The 22,606-nt window shown below is 44.5% G+C and overlaps 1 protein-coding gene across 3 annotated transcripts in view; it reads left to right on the forward strand.

Moving 5' to 3' along the window:
* The window catches only part of ctbp2l (C-terminal binding protein 2, like), an 86,746-nt gene that overhangs the window by 23,122 nt on the left and 41,018 nt on the right, over positions 1 to 22,606 (forward strand). Inside the window, exon 2 of one of the 3 annotated variants that reach the window (XM_068582471.1) lies at positions 15,322 to 15,551. The exons of 1 other annotated variant lie outside the window; for it this stretch is intronic. In XM_068582471.1, coding sequence (XP_068438572.1) covers positions 15,482 to 15,551 — 70 coding nt within the window. In that variant the 5' untranslated portion in view covers positions 15,322 to 15,481. The remainder of the gene's footprint in view (positions 1 to 15,321; positions 15,552 to 22,606) is intronic. One more of the 3 variants, XM_068582472.1, reaches the window with a different exon arrangement.

A 22,606-nucleotide genomic window follows, 5' to 3' on the forward strand; every position in this document is an offset into this window, starting at 1 on the left:
AACATATAAACTACCATGTTTAAATACCTTGTATTGCCTTATTTAGAAATATTCTCCTGCTTATCAGATGCCCATGCAGGGGCTTTGCTTCAAAGACTCTGGGTGTCCCTGTCGTTTTTGTGAGCTGGGAAACTCGGGTACTTTACTTAAGCCACCTGATACTTTTAATTTAGCAACATGTCGGTTATTCTGACGGCACATCGGCTTAGCACTTCAGTTCCCAGGAGGCCACTGGATCCTCACTTTCATTAAAGTTGTTTGGAGAGTCTCTCGGCTTCGTTGCCTCATAAAACAAACTGCTATGATGAAAATGACTTAAAACCACACAAACCAGCGCTACTCTGCTTTTATTAGTACACGCACACGGAGGCAGATGCACACACACAGCAAAACGCCGCGTTTGTTGAGCTTCTAATGAGTCCCAGTAGCAGCGGTTTGATTTTCCCCCCTCCTAATTTGACATGCTTCACTTGGGCTGGGTCCCTCTCGCTCCGCAGACCTCAAATCCTCCATGCAGAGGCCTAATGAATCTTCTCCAAGTACACAAACAAAAGACAAACAAAACAAGCAGGAAACACTCGCTTCCTTGAGCTTCTAATTGTCCCAAACATGTCAATCAATCACTGCGGCTTGCTTGAATCCTCCCTTTTTTTTTCTCCTGACAAAGGTTTTTCGTCGCCCATATCAATCCTCAGATGTATTACACGTATGTGTTGGCTTTTTGTCTACAACAGGCAGAGTTTCCTTTCATTTTGCGGCAGCGGCGCGATAACATTGGCCGCTGTGCTTTCTGCGGAGGAAGGTGACGTGAAGAACAACGAGTCGAGCCTCGCCGGTCTCCTAGGGCTCTCAATGTTGTGTTTCTGCAGTAATTGAATCGGGGCTTTAGCTGCCCACAGAAGACGGCGTGAGTGAATTGTCTCAGATAGTTTATAGGGTCATAAAGTCCCTCCACGGCAACATCTGCCAGCTGTGCTCAGCTTTGACCAAAACAGTCTATTTAATACCTCCCGCTGTGCACCTGCAGCCCGCCCCGTAACAGTCGGCACATCTCTATCCCAACCGTCCACGCGGCCAGTAGACGCCGTCTGCGTGAGTCTCCTGGTTGCCGTTAAAGGTTATGATTGGGGCAATTAAAATCTTGACTCAATTAGCCCATTTGTCGACCTTGTTTGCGGGGTTACGATGCCGTTGCCGAATGCAATAACTGCGGCCTTTTTTCTCTTACCTGATCTCCTCACCACGGGCGAGCACTCGCCGTTGTAGCGAACGCCGAGAAGTGCTTTTCCTGGACTTCCTCTTCTCTTCGCAGCAGCTCACTCCTTTCATCAAAACAATGTCGGTGTCTGTCGAACGGAGCGGCTGAGTGTTTGAAAAGTAGGTGGACAAATGGAGGCAGCGGCGATCAAATCTGATGATTGTACTGGATTTGTCACAATGAGAGTCTTACATACATTACACGGCGGTGTGCACTTAAGCCAGGTGTCCGCTTCGAGCTTCAGTCAGTCTGTTATGTGCAGATGTGAAAAACTGCTGCGATGAATAACGTTAATTACGTCTCCAACAAAACCGTGCACTTTTAAAACACCATTATTGGCCGAGCGAGCATCTTCTCACCCGCGTTTGCGAGGCCAGCTTTCGGTATTATTAAGGAATTGTGCGTTAATGGGAGTCAGCGGTTTTCGGAGCTGCAATCTCATTACATTTACAGGGAAGGGATGGAGAGCAACACACAAAAAAAAAAAATTAATTGGAGGCATGCGACAGTTAGGACAGGAGCCTGGGCAAGGGCAGAATAAATCAGAGGTCAGTTTGACAGCTTTATGGCGCTGTGGAGGGAGAAGTGGTTAACTTTAATGGGAGGAGATAGTAATGTTGAGTTACTTTATTTTTCCCTCTTCCTCCCCACGCACACCCACTTATCCCTACCCCTTCCCCCTCGTCAGCTGAGGCACACAGCCCCTCACCCCTGAACTATTTTGACTCGACTTGATATATGGAGTTAATTCAGCCCTCTCCGCGCAATAATTCATGCGTCTCATACATTCAATGTTGTGCAGACTCAGCGCTGGCTGGAATTGTTAATTTTCTGCGCGAGATTGCAGCCTCTGCACACACACGCACACACGCACACACACACACACACACACACACACACACACACACACACACACACACACACCACTGTTCCTGCCTGTCACCTCCTCTACACACTGTACCCAACCCCTACTCCCTCCATCCTCCTCTCCCCCTCCCTCTTGTATTTTTAGGCCATTACTTTGGAAGTTAATTTGGCTAAAAGAGTGTCCACTCCCGGCAGTATTTCCTGCAGCATCAGGTTTCGTCTTCTCTTGAAAAAACAAACAAAAAAACACTTGCGCTTGGTTGTTCTCACTACAACAGCCACAGCTACACATGAGTCCTCATCTTTTTCAACACCCCTCAACTGGACCCTGACCTCGTGGCCTTTCGATCACGTCCTTTCCTCTCCCCCATCCCCAAGTTCGCTAAGGTCATCCCCACGAGGGGCCGACCCCCACCAGCGTCCCCGCTGACCTCTGGCTTAAGCCTTGTGCTTTTATAATTGGGGGGGAAACGCTGGCTAGTAAAGCAGCCAGCGAAGTGGCTTCTGCAGGGTAATGGGGCCCTGCTCACCATGCACTTCATTTAATCCGTGCAGACCTCTGTGTGTGGTGAGTGGGGGTGGTGTGCGTCTGTGTGTGTGTGTGTGTGTGTGTGTGTGTGTGTGTGTGTGTGTGTGTGTTCTGGGATTGTTGTATGCTCATGGGAGCAGATGGAGGGGGTCACACCTCAGAAGGCATTATTAGTTATGTTAGCATATTCTATCACATGGTGTAGAGTGTGACTGAAAATGTAGGGCTGCAATCAACCATTATTTTCCATATTGATTAATCTGTCAGTTATTTCCAGATTATTTGTTCGGTCTATAAATGTCACCCAGGTTTGGAGACATCAGGGGGATGTCTAAAACTTGCACGTTTTGTCCAACCAACAGTCCAAATTCGAAAGATATTTAGTCTCACAGGATATTAAACAAAGAAAACCAATGAATTTTTGGCATTTTTTTGCTTGATAAATGACTAAAACGATGAACTGAAAAATCAAGAACCACTGAATTAATTTGATTATAAGTGTATACAGACGTTTGGCTCTGACAATGAAATAAAGTCATCTGGAATTTCAAGTGTAGCTCAAGCAGAAAGGTCTAATTAACCTCAATCTGGTACAACAACATTTTTAACTTGGCGTATAAAAACATGGCATCACTCTGCAAGCACTCCTTTTTTTTCCAGTAGGTTTGAGAAGTGGCAGCGTCGGCTTTCTGCAGCGTTTCAGAGACCTTGGCTCCGACCGGCCAGCCAAAGATAAACAGTGAAAAGCTTTTTCCCCCAGGCCTTGAACACAACAAGTATAAAGTCGACGCCGTCACCTTAACCGTAACATGGAAACTATCTCAAGCAGAAGTTAGCGGAGAGGGAGAAAAAAAATATATTACTTCTGTTTGTGGTCTGGCAGAGTGGCAGAACACACATTTTTCATTTATTTATTTTATTGCAGTTGGCAAGGTAGAGGTGAGTAAAAAAAAAAAAAGGTTCCTGTTCTTTTAGCGGTGGGAGGAAAAAAGGAGGTCACATTTGTTGGCAATGCTGTCGGAGTGCGATGATACGAGTACGAGGGCTTTGTGTCGGGAGACATTTTGTGACCGGCAGGAGAGAAACCGAGCGCTGTGACAGGGGCCTTTCTCTTCTTTAAAAGGCGCAGCGACCTCCATGACCCACTGAGTTGAAGTAGAGGCCACCGACGATTCTTATGCCCCGATTGAGAGAGAGAGAGAGAGAGAGAGAGAGAGAGAGAGAGAGAGAGAGAGAGAGAGAGAGAGAGAGAGAGAGAGAGAGAGAGAGGGGTGTGTGTGTGGGGCGGATGTCTCTGACAGCAACTTTCATAAATGAAAACAAAAACAGAGGAGGATGTCTGATTTTACAGACACTTTAAAAATGTTGTTTTGTGTACATGTGTGTGACGGTTGTGTCGGGGGTGTCAGTCGCCGGGGCTCAGACAACACAAGTGACCCTGAGGCGGTCAGTGTCTCCTCTGTGTGGATACAATCTCATGATTCATCCTTTTTCATGGCATTTCCTCCCCCGTTGTGTGGGGCGATGTACTGTCAGGGCCTGGGAGGAGTTCCCATTGAGCGGTTTCTGCACTCACACACAGACACACTCACACACACACACACACACACACGTCTTTATGTACCCTATTCACACGAGACCACGGACTTTATGCATTTAAACGGCCTATCTAGCGGGAGCACTGATATTATACAACACTTACAGCAGTTTGAAGATAAAGCTGATGACATTATATTCATATTAATGGTTTTTATTAGCCTCCTTTGATGTTCAGATTGTTGATAAAATGGTGCTTTGATTGGCCCATGAGAGGCGACGCCAAACTGTAACAGATGGCAGCTTGTCGAGCAAAGATTGCAGAGCTTCCATTCAATGCATGTTAGTGCTGAAATGATTAGTTGATTAACTGATTGATAACCAATTAATTATTCGTCACGTATCAAGCCAAAATGACTGACGAGTGCTTCTCAAATGATTCTCTTTGTTTGATTTAATTGTACATTTGAATATCTTTTGATTTTTGGACCGTTGCCTGGACAAAACTCTTGATCATCATTTTAGACTATTCTTGACACTGATTGGATGATTCATTTTCTGAATAAACTGTAAATGTAAATGCCCGTGTGTGTTTCAGTCTTGCGGGAGAAGTCTAATGGAGAACCGAGCGAGTGGAACATTATCGGGGGCAAAAACCTGAATGAATTAGTAGAGGAATGTCACAAACGGCTGCACGGTGGTGTAGTGGCTCGAACTGTCACCTCACAGCAAGAGGGGTGCGGGTTCGATCTCCGGTCTGGGCAGTCCTTTGTGTTTTGAGGTCCTTCTTGAGTTTGCATGTTCTCCCCGTGGAACTGTGGGTTCCCTCTGGGTTCTCCAGCATCCTCCCACAGTCCAAAAACATACAGCTTAGGTTAATTGGAGGCTCTAAATTGCCCGTAGGTGTGGATGTGAACATGAATTATTGCCTGGCTCTATACGTGCCGTGTGATAAACTGGCGACCTGTCCACGGTGAAAGCTGCCTTCACCCAATGCCAGCTGGGAATTGGCATCAGCCCACCGGCGACCCTGAATAGGATAAACAATTTTTGGATAATGAAATGGAACTTCACGACTGCGGATGGTTGCATACTTTATATGTGGAATGTATTAAAATGCTCTGTAGGTCCAGTTAACCTCAATTTTGAAGATGAACATTTAGGACTTTTTATCCTATGATTAAACATTTCCTGCTTGAAGGGAGCAATGTCTTGCAGGGAGACGATGCCTCGCTCTGCACGGGGTCACTGAAAGGTTTGAAGTGCACGATCATTATTTTAATGCGAGATGATGAATGAAGAGGAAATGGTGTTCCTCCATCCGGTCGAGTGACTCAGAGATTCTTTGGCAAGGCTGTCCTGGACATATGTGTCACCCATTTCGATAGACGACTCCAGTTATTGCGTTAATATCATCCGAACATATTTAATGTGCGTGCCCGAGCACGAGTTGAAAGAGCCGCATGAAGAGCAAATGGTGTAAAAAGTGATTTCACAAAGATGCCCCCAATTTGTTTCCCCCAGGTTCAGAGAAAAGCAGGATCAGCAGAAACGCAGCGACCGCAGTTGTTTCAGAAAATTACCCCGGCTGCATGCTTGATGATCTCGACAACAACAACAACAACAACAACAAAAACACTCACAAACCGGGGGAAAGAAAATCTGTAGTCTACTTCTGAAATACATATTAACAGATTTCTCCTACTTCAGCGTTGATTAGTTGCAGGGAACGCGCTCCATTTTAGGAAAGAGCGGATGCGCCTCTGCTCTAATCAATTCAGGTAGGGCAGCATTATCTGTGGAGCTGCCACCAGAGCAGCGCTGCACAATAACTCAAGGCGGGCATTTTAGAAGTGTGTGAGTTTGATCCTGTGCCAGGGTGATGAATAGCTGTTTTTCCTCCTTTTGTTGCCCATCAGCACTTTTATTCCGCAGTTAATCCGCCAGACCCACACTGTAATTTTTCACCTCGCTGTGTGCATGCGTGCGTGCGTGCGTGCGAGTGTGTGTGTGTGTGTGTGTGTGTGTGTGTGTGTGTGTGTATCTTGCTGTCAATGAAAAGGCCCTCTCTCACACATAAACACAAACACCTGCATCTGCCCCGCCCCGCCGGCATCGAAGGCTGATTTACAGGTTTCCGTGTGCGTGTGTGCGCCGAGAGGATTGACGGCTCGTGAAAAGTTAGTGAGGAGTGGGAGCCTTGTATAATATATCAACAGGACGCAGGGGGGGTAGACGCTTGTTACTGGGGTGTGTCAGGTGTTAAAAGGATGTCATGTTGTTGCAGATAATGCAGCTTACCCACTTGATTTACTACACCTATGGAGGTGAGGCTGTCTGCTTGGACCTCCTCCACCTTTCCACTCTGAGCTTGTTGAATATTCTCCGTCTACGCTAAATTGACGTTTTTTCACACCCAGAATTTCCTATTTTTGTGGATAAGTTTAAAAACGCCGGCCTATTTGGGGAAAAAATATCTACTTTTGGAGAACAATGATATAACCCTGCTCTATCCAACAGGTAGTGATACAGAGTACCACTCTTCATCAAATGTTTGGCTACGATGGCCCGATTGTGTTGTTTGTTGACCGAACAAAAACACAGAAAAATTAAATTGACCCATTTTCCGGTTGTTCGGGTATGTATGTATTGAGGAGAAGAAACACAACTGAAAAGGCTGGTGTGGACGCGCCTCATTTTCACATATACTTAAGGTCATATTCAGGATCAGCTGGCTAAGTGACCACATTTAGTGAGTACCCCACCCGCCCCCCTGAAAACATCCAGCTTGTATTGGCTCTCTTTCAGTGGACAGGTTACAGCTCGACCGCACAAACGAATGGTTAATGAGGCATAAGTGGAATGACCTGAAATCCTGTACGCCGCTTTACACCCCAACAGAACGTCCCCACCTCCTCCTCTTGCTTCTCAACCCAGCTCTGATTGGGGAGTTGGGGGTCCTTGTGGTCATATTTTAATATAATCCTGAGCACTCGGAGCCCCTCCTCAGCCTCGCGCTTGCCACGTCTCCTCGTGGTGGAGGGGCTAGCATTCCTCCAGAGAGCTGTTCTACATACGGCGGACAAGGAGCACAGCTTCGCACAAAAGCCTGCTGAGACTCCACACCATTTATCTCTCAGCTGCAAGGTTGGGCCAGGACTAATTGACTGAGCTATATGCTTGTGTGCACACACACACATACATATATATATATATATATATATATATATATATATATGTATGTGTGTGTGTGCACGCGTGTCAGTCCTACGCACGAGAAGCATGGCGCATTAGTAGAGCCTGAGATGATAGGATGTGGTAAAGAGAGAGATAAAGAGAGAGGCAGAGAGACAGGCCAGCCTTGTGTTGAGAGCCCATCAGAGGGGTTTCGGAGAAAAAGCTCTTGAGTAACGTCAGTTATTGGCTCCAGCTCTCCAAAATATAGCCATTCAAACTGTGCTCAAGGGGCAGAAAACCCACACGGCCGATGCTGCATTTAAAGTAACATTCTGCTTGTTTTGCACTTGGTTGCCATTGTTTATCGGCTTTGCTAAAATAATACTCAACAAATTGCTTGCATCTGGAAACATTGACATAGTAAAACTGTCAACTGTCATAGGTACGGCAGGTCAAGGAACCAGGCCAGAGACTTGTAAACTGTGATTGCTTCCTTTTTTTTTCTTCTTCTTCTTCCAAATTGTATCCTGAGGGTTTGTTTGAAACTGATTATCTGTTTTCTCGTGGTTTTTTTTTTTGCCCTCTCCTGTTCCCAGCCCTCTGCAATTAACTTTGTGAATACAATGTTATTGTTACTGATAGGATCGATGGCCAAAACTACGCAAAGTAGACGAAGCGAAATGATTACATGTAAGTGTTCCTGCCTGTGTGAATCCGCCGTCCTTATGTGGTGCAGCACGGACCTCGTGCTCTTTCTCTGTGTTGCTCTCACCACTCTGCTCTGGACTTTATCAACACATTGTTTAACTTGGCCTCCTCCCAATGTAAGCCCGAGTACAGCACGGAGTTGGCTGTCTCACCGTCCACAGGGAGGGGGCTGAGCTGTGTGTGTGTGTGTGTGTGTGTGTGTGTGTTTGTGGGCACATTCTGGGGGGAGTGGAAGCACCTCATTCTCCTGGACCAGGAAGCTTTGAATCACGCTGGCTCTTCCTGGAAGGACTCGGAGGGAGTCGGGCTGAGCCGGCTGGACTCAGGCGGGCCGTCTGAGCCGGAGCGTGGCCTCTCGCTGACACCAAGCCGGTGGCAAGCGCAGCTCTCTTACCGCACCTTCGCAGAAAAGAAAAAAAAGTAAAAAAGCCAAGGCCGCGCCTTCCCTCTGCTCACCGGGTTGGCACGCTGCGGGCGTTTTTTCCTGTACCGGGAAGTGTTTTCAGCTTTGGCTGCGGCTGTGGCTCGCACCGATAACCTCAGCCTCTGGAACTTTTTGAGAAAACAAGTTTATTGATGGGATGTAAATAGCACAAGGTGGGCAACAGCAACTTGGACGTTCAAGGGCAGCCTTGTTTGTATATTTCAAGAGTCAATTTTCATTACTGATTCCACTAGTTCAACAATTCTGCAGTTTGAAGGCATTCAGTTTGGCATGCCTATGGGGCTAAATATAATGGTGTCAAGCTGTCACCTGCCTACGCTGTCACAGGCCTTGTTTAGTTGATGGAAATCACACTCTCCTGTCTGAGGTGCTGAGGATCTGGGCATGTGAGTTGATATTAATAGTAGAGCCTTGCCGGTGCTGCAGGGTGTCCACACCTTCCTGTTTTCTCTCTCTTTGTTTTGCCCCGGCGCTGACAGATTTACCTCTGGAGGAACTCCAGCATTTGAAAGGGAAAAATGGCCCCCATTGTTCAAACGGGGCTCTAGTGGAAAGAAAACAGGGGCCTTTTTGATGAAAATAACAAGGAGGTAATAATGGATCGCAATATCAATAGTATAAACAACTTTGTCATTGAGACCTGTGTTTGTTATTTCTAAAGGGCATTTGGAGGATTGAGATATTTTTCCAGAGAGGTATGCCTCTTAGGGTGAAAGTGTTAAGTGTCAGACGTTTGCCTTGCTTTTTATTTCTGAGTCTCTGAAGAGACTCGCGGAGCTCTGGCTTGTGATAGGAATCAGCTGGAAGAGGAATGGATATTGCAGTAGGTTTTTTCCCGCTGCACCCTGTCAGATAACTTGTAACAGTTGTCTCTCCTCACAGTTTCCCTGTCGAAGCCCACTGGGAAATTAAGTCAGGAGAAGTAACTGCTGAAGTTATCCAACTCTATCTTAAAGCAAGTGCTTTGTGGAGTTTTTTTGGCGAGGATTATCACAGAACTCACATTGAGACATTGCATCGACATTTAAAGAGGTTGTACTTCAGCTGGGAAAGATAAATAGTGCCTTCAGAGCTGCAGTGCGTTCAACTCATTGAATGATTTCATCTAAAGCTTTCCCTGAATGAGATATAATTTGTCAGCTTACTAAAAATAACCAGTTGGATAATCTTAATCTTTCTAACTGTCCTTCCAATACAGATAAAAATATCCTGCCTCAGACTGTTTCATCACTCGGCACAATGAGTCTAAACACTGTTTTCCCAGAAAGATGCAACGCGGTCCAAATATTTTTGGAGTTCATTCCATCTGATGATTGATAAAATTCCCCCAGTGTCAGTGTGTTTTTCTGTATTTTTTTTTGCCGCACACAGAACATGTGGTTGGATTGGCTGTAAAAGATTGTTGTACAGTTTAAGGATTTATGGTTACATAATGCAATTCAAACAGATCTAAATCAAAAGACTATTTCCATCTAATCCTACGTCATTATAATCTTTTGGAGCTTTTAGTCGTATTATTTAAGTGTAATGTTAAAAAAAAAAAAACCCGCAGCAGCTGTTGAAGATTTTTTTTAATCATAATTAGTAGGCAAATGTTGAAAATCGACTCAGACACTAGAAAGTGCTCAGAGTGCATACCAGGCACCGCCAAGCCTCAACAATCCTCCACATTATTTTTTTTAATGAAAGAGAATGTGGATCTGCAACAGATTACACACATTGTGATAAATAATTGTGGGATACATGAGCCAGATCCATTCATTGTTTCAGTCGAGTAAGTGCAGTAGCTCATGAGACAAGAAACACACACAATGGATACGCACAAAGAACGAGTTGGCTGTCTTTAAAAAACAAACCTTATGGGGTAAAAAAGACAAGCCTCACTGGTTTGAGGTGAATGTTATGAATCAAAGGAAACATATTCAGCGTTTAAAAGTCAGATTGCTAGTTTGAATTGCATGTTAAGCCTGTCTGCAGACATTTGTGAGTTCCTATTTGGAATAAAAAAAAAGGAAATTGCTCCGTGTCTAACCCTTGAACATACTTGTCTGTTGTCTTTGTGATGGTTGAACCAACAGTTTGCGGTGCGCTTCAGCTGCAAATGTCTGCACACGCTGTCGCTCTGCTTTATTAAGTCAAAAAGCCCTAAATGTCTCGGCGGCGGCACCAGATACGGCCGGGAAAACTCTTAATATCTCTCAGCATTGATGTTTTTTCTTCCCCTGAGGAAGAAAGCAGAACAACCGGGTGTGAAATAATTTGGATGTGAATTGAAAACATGTCGAGTATGGATTTTCTGGATTTATCCGTCACTTAAATGTTTCATGGAGAGAATGTAGGCCCACATTAAACTAATCCCCCACAGTATTGGGAGATAACTGGGAAGTGTGGAAATGGATAGATATCTCCCCCTAAATGTCAGAACCGGCAGCATCAGAACAAGAACTCTCCCCGTCAGCGGTGAGCCTGAAGACATCACCGGCACTTCATCACATCCTTAGAAAGTAGAGTCTTTGTGGAGCAGACCCGAAGGCTTAATGTCAGCAAATTAATTATGGATTCACCCAATTAGTTCACAAACTACACTGTGTTCGAGGGAAAATGATCATTCCCCCAAATGACTCGTCTCTTCAGTCTTTGCCCCAGTGTGCATTGTGCCTCGTTCAGAACTGTGAGTGTGTGTGTGTGCGTGCGTGTGCTAGACTGTGTGTGTGTGTGACGCGACACACAGCGGGGCAGGTAGCCTGACCTTTTTAATTATTCAATCTCTCAAACTCCACTGATGCTCCCAGTCTGTCTCCAGTTTGGCTTTTTAACAGTCCCCCCCCGTCTGTCCACACATATTTCCATCCGTCTTAAACACAAGGAAACTGCTTCTTATAGGACTCATGCTGATCTGTGTCAACGCGTGAAGTGACGCCATAACTGTAATGACTCTTTTGACTGTGTGAGATTGCCTCAGTGTGTCTAATAAAGTAAGTAATCACCGCTTTCTAATGAGAGTCTGTCAGGGGCGGTATCTGTTTACCAAACCAAATTATTTTCTTATTCCGGCAAAGTCAATTAATCACATCGGAGAAAATTCTGTTAGTTGTTCGTCTCTCAATGGGAAGACGGATCGCAACAACGGCGGTGTCATCATTAAATTTCATCGCGGTTACAAGACGACGCTGACGCAAATTAATTCAATTTGTCTTTGGCATTCTCTCGTGGTTTAAAGTCACGATGTTGGGTGGAGACTGAAATTAGGGCCCGCAAATAATGATTATTTTCCTTGGCGCCCAAAGTGGCTTCTTCGAATAGCTTCTTTTGTTGGGACACGAGTTCCAAGCGATGCGCAAGGTTGTTTTTTTTTTTGATAGACAAAGTGGAGAAAGAAAGAACAAATGATTAATCTGTCATCAAAGTTGTTAGTTGGGGGAAATTGCCAATTAACTGAAATTTCTCAATTCAGTTTTATTTTTAATGAACCTTTTGAGAAATAACCTCCACATCAGCTTCCAATAGATTGTATTGTCCTGTCTGTATCAACCGACTGCGCCGTCCTCTACAACGGCGCGTTCTCTTCCTTGAATAGATAACTCATTTGTTGGTTCATTTTCCCGTCCCTAGACTGCTTTGCGTGTATTTGTCCTGATGTATTGTGCTTTATTAAAATCCCGCCGCTGACTCCCCCCGCCCCCCGCAGCCCGTACTCGGACAGTGATCTCTGTGTGTTGCCGACATTGAGCGGAGTTTGTGGACTGTGATTGTGCTCACAGGCGTCCTTGGGAGACGGAGACGGCCATCACAGATATGGATTTTTGCATTTAATGTCTCCGCCTCTCGCGCACAAATGTTTCTCTTTCAATGAGCTGTGGCCCCGCTGGCAGGGAGTTTTATCGATCATCTGACTTTTAATGCCTCTTAAATATTAAGATTCATGTATATGACCTTTTGTGTTTGGATTGTGGAGTGCAAAATCCCCGCCTAAATACCCTTTCAGGCCTTGCTGGCTGCACTGCTGGCTTTGTTTCAGCTTTTCTTTTTGAGTCATGGAGCAACGCTGCTCAGTTTCATGTTTTTTTTATTAATATATTTGTTTTTAATAAAAGCCTGGGGGTCATGCTTGGCTGTGTTTTATAAAGTCATGGAGGGAGTTTTCTTCTTTTCCCTTTTTTAGTTTTGGGGCCGCTCCCTGCTTGGAGCTGACTGAGGGAATGAGTGCAGCAGAGAATAAGGAGTTAGAGGAGAGGGGATAGGAATTAAGTAGAATCTGTGAGCGCTCCCCTCCCTCTCTGTCACTCTCACTCTTTATGCCTCTCACACACACACACATACATGACACATGCACACACACACACACACACACACACACACACACACAAGTGGACAGGCCTGGAAGAGGGCCCGGTGATTGATGTGTGTGTGTGTGTGTGTGTGTGTGAGAGAGAGACCTCGGAGGCAGCAGCACTGCAGAGAGATGGACACATGAAAAGGAAGGAGGAGGGACAGAGAGGAGAACTGAAATGAATGAAGTAACCTTCCGGCAGCATGTTAACACACTGATGTCGGAGTACTGCCGCGGTGGAAACACACACCGCTGACTCGTGCTGCGCAGCGCCCTCACGTCAAAATTGCTCGTTCCAGACTTAAGAAAAGGCAGAGACTTGAAAAGGCAGTTAGAGGTACTCTGCAGTGTCGAGTGTTTATCCTTGAGGTCTGACAAACGGGATTAATGTTTTTCCTTTCTCATAAAACATTTTGCAGTGGTGTCTTTATTTATATTATTTGAAATTGTGCGAGGCTGCAACTCACGATTACTCTCATTAGTTGATATGGCAATTATTATCTGGATTAAAGTAGTGATAAATGCATCCAAAGCCCATGGTAATGTCATCAAAAATAACATCACGATTCATTGATTAGCCATCAATGACCTAACAGGTTAATCAACGAGCTCTTTCGGTTCTAAAATGATGTATCGTTTGCATCTATGCTCGCTTCAGTTCTCTCCTTCACCACCTTTGTAGCCACATTGTTGCGTTACTTTGCGCTTTATTGTGCTTTAAAGCGCCAGCGTGAAAAAAATCTAAATAAATACATTTGCAGTTTGACTTGACACTAATCAATCATCTTGACTTCCTCGTCTGTTGCAAGTATTGAATTGCACACGTGGCACATTAGAACAGCTACTTTGCTCTACATCTTTTGTTCTGATGTTCAACAAGAGAGAAACCCTGTGCTGGAAAGTCAGATGCTATGGAAGATGTTGGTCTTTTCCTCGTGTACTGATGGTCTGCATGGTCCCATATGTGTAGTCATGCCCTGATAACGTCACATTAAAACAAACTCCCAACAGCGGTCTTGAGATGCAGACCTCAGCCGCCAATTCTGACACATTACACTGGCGACAGGGGAGAGGGCAGACCCCCAAGCCGCACCCTGATTCCTCAAAAATAACAGCGAGGAGGGGGGGGGGGGTGTTGAACTCTTTATCTTCGTGTCTTCCTCCCATTCCCCTTTTTCTTACTTTCTTCTGAATTCTGACTGCAAACCGGCGGATGAAGGCGTCAAGCAATATCTTTGCCCTGATGCTTTCTGGCAGAGAGACAGGTTTTCATGGTGTCAGTACTTTCTGAGTGGAGAGGCGCTTTTGGCTCCAGTCCTGGATGAGAAAGATGTGGAATTTTAAGTTTTTCTGTGCAACATTTAATCCCTGTTCTGTTGCAATCGTTTTACTCTAATTCGCTTAAATGCTGATCCTCACTGCGCTCTTTATGCACTGCCAGGAAGAAAAAAAAAGCATTGCCCTTTGTTTTCTCTCTAACAAACATGCATTTGTACGTACATTTGCTTGCGCGTCTGCATGCTGATACAGAATTGAAGGCTTTGTCGAGAAACATTTCCAGCCTGCTCGCATGTCTCTACAGCGGATGTAATCTGAAATACCAAGTACGATAGTTGTCGGCCCAAATCTGGTCAAAGTAAATCACATAAAAAAAATATAATTGTTTTGCCTCAGCATGAAAACATGTATTTTTGTGAGCCCAGAGGAGAAATATGGATGTAATGAATCAACTCTACATGGTATAGAGGCGTAAGTGGGATGGTGTGCTCCTCTCTGAGTAGATTTTAACTACCCTCTATTGGCCTGGATGTGTCATTACATGACTATCTGTCAACCTTCAGGTGCAGAACATCAACTCCAGAGCTTCATTTTGTCGGAAGATGAATCTCTCCTCACAAGTCCTATCTGCTTGTTTCACATTTGCATCGCATTTTTCAGATGAATACATGTGCCGATGCTCGCTTTGTTTTTTGAATGGCTTTGAGGGCACACACACAAAAAAAGAAAGGGGAAAAGTAGATTGCTATTTGCCATCTGAGTCGAGATGCCTCAAATGTCACGATGATAAATGAGGAATGTGACATGTTAGATGAAGCTTCAGATGAGTGTTTGTCAGTGAAAGAAAACACACTTCAAACGGGAGAAAAGAGGAGCTTTTAGGGAATGGAAGCTTTGCCACTTTTTAGAGCAAATGGGGCACTTTGTCACCAACAGTATCCGAGTAAGTGTGTGTGTGAGAGTGTGTGTGTGTGTGTGATCCCCTGATTTTCTGTATATCTATCGCCTGCAGCTTCCCAAGCTCTTTGTGAACGAGAGGCTGAGTGACTTTGTAGTCAAGGACCCTTTAATGCCTTCCTGAGTTTTTTTGTTGTTGTGCTTTTACATCAATAATGTGTATGTGTATTTATAAAGTGTGTGCGTGCCAGTGTTGTGTTTAACCAGGTTTTTGTGTGTTTGTCCCTTTCGTGCAGGTGTATGTGCCGAGGCGGTATGCCCCGGGGAATAGTGCTGACAGTGCACTAGGAGTCTGAACCTTGCCAGTATTTGCGGCTGAGGAGGAGAGGTGCCGAACCGTGCCGAGCCGTGCCGAGTCGAGCCGCGCCGTCCTGTGCCCGTGCTGTGTTTGACGCCATGTCCCTGACTGACAAACACAAAGTGAAGAGGCAGAGACTAGATCGGATCTGCGAAGGTAAACTTATGAGTATGTGTCCGTCCTTACCTTCTTACTTTCACTCATTCCGCTTAAAGAGTCACACTTTCTTTTCTGCACTTTCTCCAACAAACACTTCAGTTCCAAGTGCCTTCCTCGATACAAAGAAGTGGGACTGCAGAGTCAGTTTGTACAGTCAGGATTCTGGACTTCACAGCTGATTGAACTTGATCTGTGTGTGTGTGTGTGTGTGTGTGTGTGTGTGTGTGTGTGTGTGTGTGTGTGTGTGTGTGTGTGTGTGTGTGTGTGATACTGTTTAGTGCATCAAATCAAGTGCTCTCTTCACTAGTGAATTATCTGACTAAGTGCAGGATTATTATGATTAAAAGAAGCAGTAATAGTTGATGTGAATAAATAATTTAAGCTTTGTACAGTGTGTTAAGTTAGGCAGTGTCTTCCCTGTTTAAGTGGCCAAATGCAATAAATCAGTTTTCTTCCCAAATATCAAGGTTTAAACTGAGCTACATTTGGTTGACTTGTGATATTTTAAAGGACATACACCATGTACAGTATTTACCATTTGAAAACTCAAAAAATTATGAAAAATATACTTTAAAAGCTGTTTTTTTTACCTATAAATCTACATTTCTTTTGAACTGCAAACCACTTACTGTGATACTAATAAGTCACATATTGTGTTATTTTGCAAAAGAAGTCCTCTCTATACTTGGAGCATTTGGTTTTTAATATATCTTACTGACACTGTTTCCGAGCCGCACATCCCCCATCCGACCATCCTCATTGTAGGCACAACCCTAAGCCCTATTGGCGATCAATACTCATTGATTGCTATCATTTTCTCGTGGCACGCAGCACTTGTCAGATACTACAGTTAACAGCTTATACACTTTGACCTCGGCGGCAAACAGTCATCTGGCGGATGTAAACGAGATGATGTCTTCACTCTGGCCTCTGTGTGAGCCGCTGTTTGTTTATGTCGAAGTGTCTGCTATGGGAATTATGTTATGGAGAATCTCTAAACATCTGGAGTTAGATTACCACGGGGGATTGAATGGTTTCTCTTCTGTCACGGCTGTTTTGGAAGCAGCCAATTGTACACCATGAACAGTGATTATTAAGCTTTATGTTGTTGGTTAGAGAGCGGCGTTGTATTGAAGGGCCTTGCCGTGTGCCCAGGCAACAAAGAAGATGAGTCTTTGTGTGGGTGGATAAACTGTGTCTGAAGCCTTGTGGATGTGCATTTTTAAACCCACTTGTTTGACTTTGCCCAGCATGTTTTGTGTGTGTGTCTGTCAGACTGTGTCCTGAGGTAAAATCATCTCCTCTCTGCTGTCTGGGTCCCCGAGAGGCTTGTTAAGCTGCTGGGCCCTCCTGGAGCCAGCGCAGGGAAAGGCAGACATGACTGCGGTGCTGGAAAATGAAGCTAGACGCACCATTACCCCCAGTGCCAGCGTATTTGTTTTGCAGCATGATGTAAGCACCTTGGCGTCGTGCACATGAAATGAAGGGCATATGCCGCGCATCCTGTAAAAGCCAATTTAGCTCAAGAAATCCAATCTTGAGTTTTTGGTCTCTGCCACTGCAGTAGAAAAGTGATGGTGATTTTTTTTTTTAGCCAAAGTAGTAGCTTGTAGCATTTGAAAAAGCATTAAAAGAATACATTACAGTAAAATGCAAATAGAAAAAAAAGAGAAATAAAACTGGTGATCAAAGTGGTAGCTAGGATTTTAAAAACTTAAAATATACTTTATCCTTTATATTTGAATTTGGATTGTTCTTTTTTTTTTGCCTGGAAACTGTCAGCAGTTTTCATCTAAAGTAGCGTAGCCTTGAACCTAAAACATGGAGAGAAACGCACTGGTTCGCTTTCTTGCCGAGAGTCAGACGATAGACTCCATGTCTGTGGGTAAAATGTGTAGCTAACTACCAGCCGCTGGTTAGCTCGGTCCAAAGATAAGCCTGTAACCACCTTTAAAAGTTCATGGCCATTTTTTATTTTTCGCCAGGACTAGTTGCCAGGCAACCAGCGGAGACTTTAGGACATTACCGGTCCTGGGCCAAGAAATGATTAATAGCATTTTGTGTTTTGTTTACCCTTTTGTACAGATTAAATAATCAAGACATGCATTTCTTGTTAATTAGTGAGCTTTAGGATGGGCTGGTTTAGTTACCTTTGGACAGAGCCAAGCTCGCTGTATTCCCTGTTTCCAGTCTTTTATGCTAAGCTAAGTTAGCCATCTGATGGCAGTAGCTTAGTGTACAGCAAATTCTTGTAAAACAGTAACACGACAAGATATCACGGTGGCAGGAGACCGCTGAAAGTCCACCCAGGATCCTTCTGGAATAACCGCTCCCTTCACGATCCGACTCACAAAAGCGGTCGCATTTCACATCACAGGTGGATCGTTCATTGGTGGAAATCCTTCCTGATTAGAGTTGCAGTCCAATTCCAGCTGTTGCATTCATGTGAATCAGACAGCTGAGGTAGTTAATCATTCCTGGGGGGACAACAGTTAGTCTGCTCTGCTGGGCACGAGCTCAAAGCCCACAGGAGACGCACAGAGAGACGGTAACAGGTGTTGCTGTGATGCATGCAGAGCTACTTCATGGTGAGCGTACCTGCCGATGTTCCTTCTCTCACACACACACACACACACACACACACTCACACAGACGTACACACACACTATCTCTCCCTCTCTAACTCTCCAGATGGCCATCATACAGGATCAGTGAAACAGTCCTCTGGCGGCCATTGTGAGGGCGTAAAGAAGAAGAAAAAAACAGCTTGTGATTTGCGATTTGTTTATGAGCCAATGACCAGGCAAAGTTGTCCCACTGATTGCATGTAGCGGCATGATAAGGCTGCCATGGCGATTGTCACTGTGCAAGCAGAAAACACACATGAAGCAAGGCTCTCTGCTTTTTGTTTCACACGCAGGCAAAATCCTCACAGAGCTTTCTTGGCTACGGTCGGTACTAACTCATCCTAATCCAGGTTCACACTTCAACCAGGCCCGCAGTTGGCAAACAGACACAGACCAGATGAAGCCGTGATTCGTGCCGTCTACCCTCAATCTCTTTCAAGTGAAAATCTGGAGCGTCCTCTTTCAAAAACGTCTGCTGAGACCACACTCTCTCTGCACTGTCCAACAGAGACTTCGCCTTTTGTTTCTATTGTTTTCACCGACACAAAAAAAACAAGTCGTGTCGGCCAAAACCGTTTCCAACAACATGCAAGGTGTAATTTACATTTGTTTTTAGTATATATATATATATATATATATATATATATATATATATATATATATATATATATATAATTTGGTGGACCAGTTCATTCTGGCTGTTTTACATCTGCATGTATGGCAGTGGGATCAGAAATGTCGTATCTAAGAAAACCCGGTGGCGAGATGACAAGGCTGATTAAGCCATTAAAGTCCTTGATATGTGTTTAGCATAATCTGCCCTGTCTGCAAATAAGGAGGCAGGGAGCTGGTCGTGACTGTTTTTTATCAAAAGCTGCGAGTTAGCTCAATCAAAGCAGCTGCTGGGAAGCATCCGCTTTAAATCAGCGTTATGAGGAATCTCTCTCTCTGTCTGTCTGTCTCTTTCTCTCTCTCTCTCTCTCTCTCTCTCTCTCTCTCTCTCTCTCTCTCTCTCTCTCTCTCTCTCTCTCTCTCTCTCCCTCTCTCTCTCAGGGGTGAAGAGATTCATTTCTGTCATCTGAAGAGATGAGGAGTGATCTGCCGTGGCCCATGTTCCTCCCAGCCTCAGGTCCTTTCATGTTCTCGGCTTAATTTGAGCTGAATCAATGTTTATCGTTCCGCAGCAACTGGGCCGACTGGCTGGGAGGGAGGACAGTTCTGCTCCTGATCTGCTTCTTCTTCTTTATTTATTTGTTTCCTTCGCTAAGATTGTTGTTTTGCTCGTAGACTGCAGTACTATTTCCCCTCTGGCTCAGATTAGCGCCACTGTTATCTACTGAGATAATGTTTTTAATCAACATCTGCATTTTATTCATGTTGTGATACACAATGACACTTCACGGTGTCATTATTAGGAATATCATTTATTCATATTAGTTGCTGAATAAAACAAAAGTCACTCGGCAGTCAATTGTTATTCCTAGTGAGGATTATATCTGTTGATTTGTTTTGTACCCAGCACAAGTGCATGACGGGTTACTGCTCTGCTGTGCATGTGAAAATATCTTTTGGAGTGTCGACTGCTGGGCATCTGGCATGTGTGGAATGCTAACATCAAACTTTAAGACTTTAAGACTTTTATTATTATTATAATCATTATTATTGCACCCGGTACAATATGTACTGATATAAATTAGGAAATCAGAAAGTTGAAAGAGACAATACAATGCTCTCCAGGTTTTCTAGTAATTTAAGGAGATGTACATAAATACTGTATTTGATTTTTAGGATTCAGTGTTTCCTTACCCTCTACTACATCTCTGTTTACAACCACAGCTTAGTTGAACATATTGGAAATGTGATCCTTTGTTCAAACAGACTACTTATCTTTTTTTCATCAGTGATGTGGAGGCAAATTACATTTTCTCTTCTATCCTTTCTTCTTTCTTTCTCACTCGCCTTCCCTCCCTCTTCTCTCACTCAGCTGCACACTTCTCCTCGTCTCTCCAAAAAGCAAGCGGGCTGTCGTCTCTCCCTTCTGTCTGCCCCATCTGTGATGCAGTATGGGCCACTGGCTTGATAATGATAGGCGGGCGGAGCGCGGGGCTGCACACGAGGCAAAGACGGGGGGGGAAAAAAACGACTAAAATGGACGACAAAACTCTAATCAGTTGTCTCACCAAGTCTACCAGAGGTCTCGCCTTGCTGATAAAAAGGTTTGCAGTAGCGGCTCTCACTGTCCCACGTTCCTCCCACCCATGCAAATGTGTGACACGCTGTGTCATACACTGTCGAGATGCGAGGTGGTAAGGAGGCGGAGGATAGTGTCTTGCTAAACCAACAGATGTGAACCCTCCAAAAGCCATCGGACCAGAATTGGTACCATGTGTTTTTCTTTCCTCATCACCCCCTCCTTCCTGCCCGTACTTGTGTTAGAGCGAGGAAAAGGCCCAGGGGCTCGTTAAAACTTTAATATACTGTACAATCACAGTAATTGAGTAGGATTTTCAAGTTCTTCCAGTCATGGCTTTAATTTATGAAGGCCCCATGAAAGTTTAATGGATCAGCAGTTGTAGAGACGCAGCTATCTAAATCATTCCGCAGCTATCTCTGCCTGTGCCGCCTGCCAAGTCCCGCCGTTAGCGTCTTGTGCCCTAGAAAGATGGCCAGATTGCTCCAAAGGCATGACTGTCGCTGGACGTCTGTTCCACACATTGAACACCTAGAGGTCTTTCCATAGAGCCGTCCGATTGGCTGTGAGCTACCAAACAGGGTGGCGGCATCACTTCACCAAATATCCACTGTGGTAACTTTCTTTTCTTCTGTTGTATTATCCATGCTAGCGAGCGTCCCTGTTGCTTGATGAGTGTAATATAGCATGCTCACTTAATTATGGAGCAGCTCTCATGAGAGGCATTATCAGAGAATGCAGACAATATGAATATGGTACCACAGCTTCCCTTGCTTATGAATAGTGATAAATGCGGCAATTTGCATAGCTGGAGATATGATGTGCCATATCCTCGTTTCGATTTCAGCAACACCAGCCTGACTGTACTTGAGATGTTTATTATTGTTATTAATATTTTGTCAAGAAGCGGGGATCGGAGAGTGACACGCAGGCCCTGAAAGGGGCTTATTAAAAGAAGTTATTGTCGGCGATCGCCGCGGAGAGATACAACACGGTGATTAATGGCGTGTTTTAAAGCTGACAAAAAGGCGCAGGGAGACTCGGACCTGAGAGGACGGCTCTGAGAAATCACTGCGAGGAAATTGCGAGGTATGCTTTACCTCTAATGAAATAAACCATCCCTCAGATGTGCATTAAACTGGCCTGCTAAGCCCCATGGGGAAAATTAAACTGTTCTGATTTATTTTTGTTTTGACCTACTTAATGTTCTTTAATTCTGATGTTAAGTTTCAGCCAATTTTTAAAAATATTATATCATGATTGCATCACTTGGGCTTCAAAACGAAAACACGCTTGTTATGGCGTGTCCCCTCTGTGAATTGACAGGTAGTGGGACAACATTAAGAGACACAAGACTATCGCAGTCTCTTGTCACTCTGAAACAGAAATAGATTTAGCCAATCTCAGTCACGCTGTCTCTGTGTCTCAGCTTCAGCACCATACAGATGATGTCCCCGGAGACCTGCTGCACAAACTCTTCTTTTAGATCCTGGTTCCCCATTTCCAACCGAAATAAAGCACATAATAGAAACAGGCTGGTAGCAGTCTAGTTGTCACAGTCCAGTGCAGTCCAATCACCCCCCCCCCCCCCCCCTCTCCTGTCTTGTCCTATCCCACACTGTCTGCCTTAGAGGTGAAGTCAAAGCTGGCAGCTTCCCGTCTTATCAGCTTTTTTCCCATCACACACTTATCAAAGCTCCCTTTTCTTCTCCTCCTGCCGCTGTTTTTTTGTTTACATTGCTCTTGTCACGGCAAGTAAACACCGGCAGTTATCTCTCAGATGGCAACATCTCAGATAAGACACATCTGCTCCGTTGTACGTCTGGTGTATTGTAGTCGCAAAGTGTGAGCTCTGTGAGCGGAAATCAGACCCGACTGGTGACAGTGAAGTTCATACTGATTCATTTTGTGAATCTTCATTTTCTGAAGCGAGCGTAGCATGGCCTTATTGTCAATATATTATACGACACTTTGAATAGAAAGAGATTTTTCTTTTGTAACTCCTGTTGGGATTTTTATTTTTGTACTGTTGTCCAACAAAACAAGCATATTGAAGATGTCAAGGTAAATTTGATTGCACTTTTTACATTTTCTTTGCTACTCAATCAGAAATACTTCACTTAAGCCTGAGTGTGAATCAAACTTGGTGGGGAGCGTTTTCCTCTTTACGTCCATTTGCCTAAATGTGTATTTGAATGCATGCATTCATATGTGTGAACCTGTAGGTGCCCAGTAGAGGAGGCTGT

Source organism: Clinocottus analis, unplaced genomic scaffold (genome assembly GCF_023055335.1).
Source record: "Clinocottus analis isolate CAN_PGR_092001 unplaced genomic scaffold, fCliAna1.0.p SCAF_19, whole genome shotgun sequence".
NCBI lineage: Eukaryota > Metazoa > Chordata > Actinopteri > Perciformes > Cottidae > Clinocottus > Clinocottus analis.